Below are 10,468 nucleotides of genomic sequence, written 5' to 3'. Positions count from 1 at the left end.
GAGCTACAATACAAACAAATCGTTACAAGCTAAAGCTTAACAGACCGATTCTCCATAGAAGCAAGGAGACAACTCAAGACTTTAGTAATTATGGAACAAGTGGCCAAGCAAATATAGTTAGATCAGTTGATTCATCTACAACCAGAAACATACAAATCAAAACTTAACAATGATCACTTTTCATGTATCTTAGCTTGTTTTTCACAGAATAATTTGCTTCTTTTGCATCCAAAGTGAATCTTAGCAAACATTGCTAGTGATTTACTATATCTCTGTCTAATGAAAGTAATTCAAAACAACATAATCACTCTTACTGAAACCAAAATCACAAGAATCCATAAAAACGGATCAATCCCATAACTATTTCATCAAATTGAGAATTGAAAAAGTAACATTGAGACATGATATTTTTAATACGACGAAATCAAAAGTATAACTGAGACAGCGGAGCAGCGATTGGAGGTGAGGGAGACAAACGTAGATGATGACGGCGGAGATAATCGCGGCGGAGATAATCGTGGCGGAGATGAACAACACTGGAGATAATGGTGGTGGAGATGAGTCACACCGGAGATGATGATGTCGGAAATGAGAGACGTCAGAGATGAGAGACGACGTCGTGATTGTGGGTTGAAATTTCAATTTTTTTATTTAATGTAATTAGAGAAGGAAAGAGACATAAGGATAAATAATCCTATTAAATGAAACCTAGTTTGATGATTTTGGGCCTTGAATTCTAAACTGAGAAGAAAAACTTGGTTTATGGTCATCTGAGACCATTTCTTAAAGAACAATAGTTTAATATTATAAGAGTTATTCTTGGGTTCACCCCCTAGAGTTATTCTAGGTTCACCAACCAATAGTATTTCATCATTTCAAATTCGATATCTTCTAAAAAATGAAACAAAATATTATCAAGTTATATTATGTTTTTTAAAATAAAAAGGTAAAAAAAATATAGAAGTTACAGAAAAAAGAATTAAAAAAATATTTTTAACGTCGTTAGCAAAACACTAAACCCTAAATCCTAATTCCTAAACCCTAAATCCTAAATCCTAAACCCTTGGGTAAACCCTAAACCCTTGGGTAAATCCTAAACCTTTGGAAAAATCTTAAACTCTAAATAAAAAACACTAAAACCCTAAACCCTAAATCGTAACCCTAAACCCTCGAGTGTTTTAGTGTTTAGTGATTTTGATTTAGAGTTTAGGATTTATCCAACGGTTTAGGGTTTAGGGATTAGGATTTAGGGTTTAGAGATTAGGATTTAGGGTTTAGTGTTTTGATGATGATGTTAAGAATATTTTTTTTTTGGAATTTACTACTATTTTTTTATTTATTTCTTTTACCTTTTAATTTTAAAAACATAATATAATTTGACAATATTTTTTTTTTTTTTTAAAAGATATCGAATATGATATAATACAATCTTATTGGTTGGTGAAACCAATAATAAGTCATATTACAAAGGAGGAAGTACATACGTTTAAGGTTTTTTGTCCTTGCTAAACTCTTCCACGGATTAGCACTTGTTTATACTATAATGCTCACGTTGTTAATAGATAGAGTCCAGTGTAATGATTCAAAATAGAAAGTTAAAGCTTAATAAATTTTATCAAATAAAAGCAGAGTTTATATCAACTAAAGGAAAAATACAATTGTGAAACACTTTAATTTTCTCTAAACTTAGAAGTTAAGGCACCCTGAATTAATTTATAGTCTTCCAGGTTCATTTTTCTAAGTATAATTACAAACTAGGTAATATTCTGTTTCATTTCCGGAATGTGATATTTATAAAATATTTTTAAATAAATATTTCAGTAGTTTGATAAAACTAAAGTATTTATTTTTATCAATCAAATATAGTACACGTGTCTAAAATTTAAATTTAAATTTAAATAATTATATATTTTATATGATATATAATTTATATTAAATGATATTAAAATAAATAAATAGTTTAGATATCAGTAAAATGAGAATTTATACTCATATGATTTTATGATCATTTATATTTTTATAATATTTAAAAAAAAAATCATTGACTAAATATTTTTTATATGAAAAAATCTAAATTTAAAATATTTTTTATATTTTTTACTGTGGAACTTTTAAAAGTTTTAGTAATTTAAATTCGTTTAAAAATTTTAAAATTTAAAGTATATGAAAAAATCTAAATTTTATTATACGTCAAATGTGGAACTTTAATTTATTTTAATAATTTAAAATTAAACAAAATGATAGAGAGTACACAAATTGTTATCAAATCTTTATTATTAAATATCATTAATTCTCATATATATTTGTAGCTTTTATTTTAGAAAGAATGAGAAAACTATTTATAGACTAATTGATTTTATGGTTAGCTTAATGAGAAATATAGTATATGTTTAGATTTTAGACGAGAAATTTCTTAAAATACCATAAGTTGGTTATCACTTTTCAAAAGTACATTCAATCTAGAATACTCTAACATTTATAAATGATTTGAGAGAGTTGATAACTTCTATAATATTTTAGAATTTAGGGGATGGGATTGTGTTTATAACTTCTACAATATTTTATAAATCATTTTTAAACATTTATAAATGATTTGAGAGAGTTGATTTAATATTTTTATTTCAAATTAAAGGTATTTATGAAAATGGTTATCAAATAAGGATAATTTTAAAAAGTGGTTTCAAAATTGTGGTAAAATTAAAAATTTTCCATTTTGAACCAAGAAATGAATGGCATGCATTGTAAGGGAATTTTCACGTTTACCACACTGTTGGTACCATTATTCATGTTTACTCTCAATAAAGGAACATTTTCACAAATAACTTCTTCGTTAAGTGGCAAAAAACTCTTATACCATTACTTCTCATATATAATAAATAATTTTTTTTTGACATCGTAATAATAAATAATTATTTTAAAAAATAAAAACAATAAATTTTTTTTATAGTTTTCGAATTATATGTTTTCAAATTCGAACTTTTATATAAACTTTTTATGAATTTTGTTCAAATTTTTTTTCTTTTAAATTGTCTTTTTGAAATTTGAAAATTATTTTTGAAACTATTTTGTTTTTTTAATTAATTTTTTAATTATTAATATATTTAGTAGAATCCTAAACTTCACATTCCAAAAACTTACACCATCCCTCAATTCTAAACTTTAAGTTTAGATTAGTTAACCCTAAGGTTATAGGTATTTTTTTTACCTCTTTAAAAGTAAAGATAAAAATAGTTAATATCAATATTAAAACTGGTATCATGAATGTGGTATTTAAGCAATTTCCATGTATTGTATTTATTCTATTAGTTTAAACTTCTATCCGTAAAGAATCTAAGAACCATTCTATTAATGATATATCGATATCTTAAATATGTTGCAATACTTCTCATAAAATATCTAAGAGATTTGTTTACAATAAGTTAGATAGATTACAATATGAAAAGAGATGATTATTTTAATCAAAGCTAAAGTTGGAAAACAACTGCTTTAGGATTATAAGCTAAGATTTTATAGTCCTAGTCCTAAAAGAAACAACTACTCTCTTCCACTAAGAAAATTAAAAAGCCTGTATTATATATATACACAATTCGAAAACTAACTTCTTGTTGTATTAAAATAAATTAATAGCCAGCGACTCATTTTCCAAAAGAAATTTTGTTGCCTCCAACTCAGCATTCATGTCTATATAAATATATCCACCTGGTTTCTACTACGCAAACAAGTTATTAAAGAAGAGAGATAAAAGAAGAAGAGAGCGAGATAGAGAGAGAATAGAGGCTACGTGAGAGAAGAGACGTTTTATTATTAAGTTATTAATATATATTTAATTAACTTACTAATCATGGGTTATATCGACGGAAAATGGGCACCGCTGATCATGATTACCGTGATTAACATGATTAATGGGATGGTTCAGGCTTTGATTAAGAAAGTTCTTGATGGAGGCATTAATCATATGGTTATTGCTACTTATCGTTTGGGTATTTCCACCCTTTTTCTTCTTCCGATCGCTTATTTTTGGGAACGGTAAGTCTAATTTTGAAAATTAATAATTATTTTGTTTCTTAGGTTTTCAATTTTTATAATTTTTAGCTGCATAATAAACAAAAATAATAGGCAAAATTATTTCCAATACTTAAATATCCTTATTCTGTTTTATAATTTTATAATTTTACATTTCATGCTGTTTAAAATTAAACAGAGTAAGTTCAAGCCAGTAATTTTTCAATTTAAATTTTGTTTACTATGCTGTGAAATGTTATATTTTAAAAAGACAAAAATAACGTTCGAGGCTAAAACCGTTTAATTGACGTTTTAATGATTATATGAATAGATATATTCAGTTTTTTTTTTGTGTTCCGGACAAAATAAATATTCGTTTACACGATTTGGTCAGGAAAACAAGGCCGAAGCTAACTGCAAGCATCTCGTTTCAGCATTTCGCCAGTGCCCTTTTTGGGTGAGTTTCAGTTTTAGCCCCTTAACTCATAATTTCTTCAGTTATGTCCCTCTTTTATTGTGTAGATTTCTTTTAATCTTTTATTTTTTATTTTTTAAATCTTTTATTGCAATGTTTTTTTTTCTTTGTTTTGTTTGCAGCGCGAGTTTGATGCAATATTGCTATTTGCTTGGCCTCAGCTACACTTCTGCCACTATTGGATCTGCTTTCTGGGGAACAATGCCTGCCACAACTTTCATTATGGCTTTAATATTTCGGTACACTTACTATTAAGCATAATTATAACCTAAAAACGTCCCAACATGTTATCATTTCAAGTGTATAATCTAAAACGTTACACATATTAATATTGATTTCTTTTTTTTTTTAGATTTGACAAGCTAAATATGAAAACAAAAGCAGGATACGGCGTCGTTGTTGGAGCTCTAATAAGCTTAGCAGGAGCTTTAACTCTTACGTTGTACCAAGGCGTTCCATTATCGAACTCTCAAGAACAAGCAATGATATTAAACATCCACAAAGGACATGAGAATTGGTTTAAAGGATGTTTTCTTTTATTCACAGGAGTTACGTTTTTCAGTTCCTGGATGCTTATACAAGCCAAGATCAACTCGAGCTACCCGTGTCCATACTCGAGTACAGTTATTTTATCGGTCTTTGGTACGATTCAGTGTGCTCTTCTTAGCTTGATCAAGTCTAGACATTTGGAAGAATGGATCCTCAGAGACAAACTCACCATCATCACCATCATTATAGCGGTATATATACATCACATACATATAATATAAACTCATGATAATTAAACATTGATCTATTGTGTGTACATATGTTTATAGGGTGCGGTTGGCCAAGGACTGTGTACGGTGGGAACGTCATGGTGTATTAAACAACGTGGACCCGTCTTTACATCAGCATTCAGTCCTGTCATACTTATGTCCGCAACCTTGTTCGATTTCTTGATACTTCATCGTATGATTTACTTAGGAAGGTAAACTAAAACTATGCGAATATTCAATATTATTACAAATCTCACATTTAAAAAAAACAAAGAGTAGGTTAAAATTTAATGATATATCTGAAACATGATCAATTGATTTTACTACAGCTCTATAAATCCCTGGAAATTGTATCGTCAACATCTTTCTAATTCAAAATTATTTTGTTATCGTTGCAGCATTATTGGATCTGTGGTTGTTGTGGTCGGTTTATACTTATTTCTATGGAGTAAGAGTAAACAGATAGTTGATTCTAAGATCGTGAAGTTGCCTACAAGTACGGTGGAAGAAGAAAAGGAAGAGGAAGACCATACAAATGTTAACAAATTAGGCCGTCTTTTGGTTATCCCCATGACTCCTTGATCCACTTACCTAAACCCTCTTTTCATCTAGAAAGACCGACATGTCCTACGAATCAACTATGAAGAAGAGAAGAAAGTGATCATTTGACTGTTATTGGAGAATGTTCTCACTTGTGTTGCAATGTTTAAACTTTTGAATTTTACTTTTCAATGGCTTAATTTGGGTATTGTAATCTTTTTTTTAAATAATAAATTGTATCGAAAATGGACTTATTTGTCTGAATTCTTTGTTGTAAATCCTTTCACATGCTGACCAAAAATAAAATCATCTTACATAAACAAATTATCCTAAACAAATCTAGACTAGCAAATCCGTACTAGATTAAAATAACCCAATTTATTAGAGTGATTTAGCTATAAGTATATCACCAAATAACTCAGTTTTGTTGGAATCGGTTATTCTAAGACCTTTGATCGATGGTGCCTGATCTTGTAGCTCCATTTGGTTCGGGGCAAATGCTCTCCTCCACATCATTTGTTTGAAAAAAGTCATATAATGTGTTGTGGGGTCGTGGCTTCTCTGAAATAAAAGAGAAAAAAAAACAACAAAATAAAAATTACAAAAAATATTTGTAATAGGAAAAATAGTGTAGGAGATATTCTTGTGACCTGAAAGAGTGTGTTCGTGAACAGCTGATTTGGAGTGCGTGCCACCGGAAAATATGTTTAGCCCTTCCAAAAAGAATTGATTTGGTATATTATTATTTATAATAACTTTATTAAAAACTGCAAACAAGTGAATTAGGACAATCGGATCTATATATTTTTATTTATTACTCCCTCCGTTTTTAATCGTAACTAGTTTTGCTTAAAAACACGAATATTTAAAAAATTGTTATTTAAAAGAATATATCATTTAACCAATTAATTCAACCAATTATTAAAAACTTAACATTATTTCATTGGTTACACAATATCCAATAAATGAAAATGATGCATTGAAATATGTAAACTATTTATATTGTGAAACAAACTCTTTTTACTAAAACTACTTACATTTAGAAACGGAGGGAGTACTATTTTATTCTTTTGATATATGTTGATTAATTCTTATTTTGGGTTTAAATTAGTATCTAACTGGTATAAGAGATATTCATGTTCTCAATAATTTTATTTGTCATATTTTTATCAAAAGCTGCTTTATATATGTTTTTCCCAAAGGTATTTTATCAAATCAAACGCTATATTATGAGGAATTTTTCAATTCATATAAACTAAAGACATCATGACCAGCAGCTAAAGTGATCATTATCTATAAAAAAATTAATCATAAAATTTTAAAATTTAAGAAACAGGAAAATAAAGATTGGTAAAATTTTATAACTCTTAACATTTATACTACATGAGGTTTTAGTGAAAGCATTGATCGTTTACTTCTGATATCTCCGAGGAAGTATTTCATGTTTACCACATTTCATGTTTACCATATGTTTTGTACTACAATTCATGTTTACCTTCATTAAAATGTTTCATAAATACTTTCTTTTTTACAGAGGCAAAAAGCTCTTATATTGTTGCTTTATAAATATATAAATATAAATATAAATAAATAGTTAAATAAATAAAAATAATATTTTTTATTTTATTTTTTATTTTGTTGTAATTTTTTTTAATAAATAATAAAAAATATATAGTTGTATACGTCTTCAAATTCAAACGTTTTTATAAATTTGTTTTTGAATTTTTTTACTTTTGTTTAGTTTTATTTTTGAAAATTGAAAATTATTTTTGAAACTATTTTTAAATTTTGTATATATAGATATATATTTATTTATTAAAATCCTAAACACCTTCCTCGGAAACTTCACTCATCAAATCTAAATTCTAAGTCTAGATTAGTTAACTCCAGAACTATAAGTGTCTATTATACTCTTTAAAAATATGGAAAATGATATTAGAAATATGGTATTTTAGTCAATTTCTCTATCTCCAATATAACATGAAACATACTCAATATTTTGTTGTTTTTGTTTTTTTATGACTATCAATAAAGGTTAGATCATACGCTTGCAGAAAAAAAGAATAGATTGTTTTCACCAAAATAAAAATAAATATTTTTTTGGTAATTAATGAGAAAATAAGAATGAATGTAGTGTGTAAAAACTTTCTAAATAATTCAACATACCCAGGTTATTTTAATAAATAGTACACTATATTAACAAACACCTACATGAATGAGTGTTTAGTTTTTTATATTAGTTTTGTTAAACATATAATTATGCATGTATATCCGAACAAAACACCTAGTAGGTAGTAGTAGGCCTGGAACTTTTATCCGAGATCCGGATTCGATCCGTGATCCGATCCGGATCCGATCCGAAAATCCGGATATCCGGAGAGGCCGAATCCGAATCCGGATAGTAAAATGTTGGATCCGTCAAAGCCGAATCCGGATCCGGATATCTTGATTTTTTAGTCCGGATATCCGGATCCGTAAATTTTATTAATAACTATTTCAAAAATAGTAATATCTATATATAAAAACTAATTTTATTTAATATATTTTCATTTTTATAATAGTATATATAAATTTTATGTAAATTTTGTAATATTATACATAGAAATAATTAAAAACATTATATATATTTTTATTTTTAAATTATTGTTAATATTTTATATATATTAATATTATTTTTTATTTATTTTAAGGATCCAAATCCGGATCCGGATATCCGCCGGATATTATAATTTTTAGAAGGATATCCGACACCCGGATATCCGTGAACCCCGGATCCGGATAAGGATAGTAAAATTATGGATCCGCCGGATAAGGATCCGGATCCGGATATCTTAAAATTGTCCGGATACCCGATCCGTCTCAGGCCTAGGTAGTAGTACCTTTTTAAGAAACTTTTGAAAAAATAAAACTCGATGCATGGACTACGGATAATCGTGTTGTTATCTCTTTGCTTTTTTTCATGGACTATCCAATATCTTTTTTACCAGTATCAAATAACTAAATTTTAAGATATCTATCTTGTACTGTTAGAATAGAAGTACAAATATAAAATTAATTTTGATATTATGTAGGATATTAAAAATATATCATTAAAATTTTGTAAGATCACTAAACTTTTATCAATGTTAAATTTGTCCCATAAATTTTGTTGACAAAAGTAAAAATATTTGAATCATTTTAAAACATAATAATCTAAAAAATATTTTGGTAAGATTAAATATATGTTTATGTAAATATAGATGTATATTTCATTTCTATTGATAAATTTATGTAATTTTAAAATACTCCATTAATTTTTTAATTAATATAAAAATACTATTTCGAATATGATTAATATAACAAAAAAAATAAAAATAATTATTATATAAATATATCATAATCGTAATTAAAGTACTAGACAAATAATAAATATAGTTAAATAACTTAATATGTCAATTATTTTATAAATTTTAGAATTCAATATAATTATTTATACAAACAAAATAACTCAGATTCAATAATCTTAAAAAGCACAATATTATAAAAGTAAATATGTTCATTAAGAATATTTAATTTTAAAATATCAAAAATTAGGTCAATATATATATATATATATTCATTGTTAAAATAAAAATATTAAAATTAAATAATATTTATAAGAATTGATTATATGATGAATTATCTACTAATAGTATTTTACGATTGTAGTTTTTACGGTCATATTATCAGTTACAAGATATAATTTTTAAAATTTTAATTTTGCGTTATAGTATATAATAGAACCTACATATTTTTTATACGGCAATTCAGACTTATATTCAAAAGATAATAATTTAGCCCCACTAAAACTTATTAAAATAAATGATATGCACAAATTTAGTAAAAAATACATATGAAAATAAAAATAAATAAATTATGTAAAAATTTAAAATATTCATTAAATAAAAATTTAACAGGTTAAAATTTAGTGTTTGAATTAAAATATCAGCTTCTTGTAGATTAAAATCTCAAATTTAGTGTGAGAATTAAAATCTCAACTTCTTGTATGAAACATATATACAAGTTTTATTAAAAGAAAAATATATATGCAAACGTAAATACAACAATCACTCTTATTTTTGTCAACGAAAACAATCAATCATGTGCATGCGTCGCTTAGTTTTTTGTGGCTTCTTCTTTTCCCATACCGTTTCATGTTATACAGTTTATACGTTACTAAATTATCATATTTTACAAACAAAAAGAAGTTGTGGTATTTTTATGGCTAAAAGAATTTTTTTTTTGTTAAACTAAAAGAAGTTGGTCTATGGCTTTGCTTATTCTTTTTTTTTTCTTTGCTTATTCTTTATAATACTGCTGAGGAATGGAACAAGAAAGGATTGAAAGCCAACGCACTTCAAAAACAATTTTAGGATTAAATCGAGTGGAAAATCTGTATCAAAAAATCTGAATCGAGAACAGCAAGAGTATTGCTGTATAGTGACCATACGAAGGTTTATTGTATTTTTATCCACAGTTTTTTTATTGGACCTGAAGTACCTCAGTCCCATGCCTAGACTAATTTTCGGAGAATTGATCCACCAGTGACAGATAAGTCTAGTTACCCTATTTGAAATTTAGATATCCACGTCGTTATCTAAGATTTTTATACATAGTTATAACTAATATTTTTTTCTAATTAACTGTTTATAATGTCTATCATTTAATTTTTATT

At 26.6% G+C, this 10,468-nt stretch overlaps 1 protein-coding gene across 1 annotated transcript; it reads left to right on the top strand.

Moving 5' to 3' along the window:
* Positions 1-3,712: 3,712 nt before the first annotated feature.
* On the top strand, positions 3,713-6,039 carry LOC125575154 (WAT1-related protein At4g01450-like). Its single transcript, XM_048749988.1, has 6 exons — positions 3,713-4,026; positions 4,397-4,459; positions 4,600-4,716; positions 4,830-5,217; positions 5,296-5,447; positions 5,634-6,039. Exons 1-6 carry the CDS (start codon positions 3,842-3,844, stop codon positions 5,815-5,817), a joined length of 1,089 nt encoding a protein of 362 aa, XP_048605945.1. The 5' UTR covers positions 3,713-3,841; the 3' UTR covers positions 5,818-6,039.
* Positions 6,040-10,468: the final 4,429 nt, after the last annotated feature.

This window comes from Brassica napus, chromosome C3 (genome assembly GCF_020379485.1).
Source record: "Brassica napus cultivar Da-Ae chromosome C3, Da-Ae, whole genome shotgun sequence".
Taxonomy (NCBI): Eukaryota; Viridiplantae; Streptophyta; class Magnoliopsida; order Brassicales; family Brassicaceae; genus Brassica; species Brassica napus.
The sequence above is the reverse complement of the archived record's forward strand: the minus strand, read 5'-3'. Positions and strand labels throughout refer to the sequence as shown.

Bases quoted from the DNA above. Each gene is read 5' to 3' on its own strand.
- LOC125575154 (XM_048749988.1), top strand. From the start codon at position 3,842: ATGGGTTATATCGACGGAAAATGGGCACCGCTGATCATGATTACCGTG. The intron at 4,027-4,396 runs GTAAGTCTAATT...CGATTTGGTCAG, and splicing joins ATCGCTTATTTTTGGGAACG to GAAAACAAGGCCGAAGCTAA. The intron at 4,460-4,599 runs GTGAGTTTCAGT...TTTTGTTTGCAG, and splicing joins TTCGCCAGTGCCCTTTTTGG to CGCGAGTTTGATGCAATATT.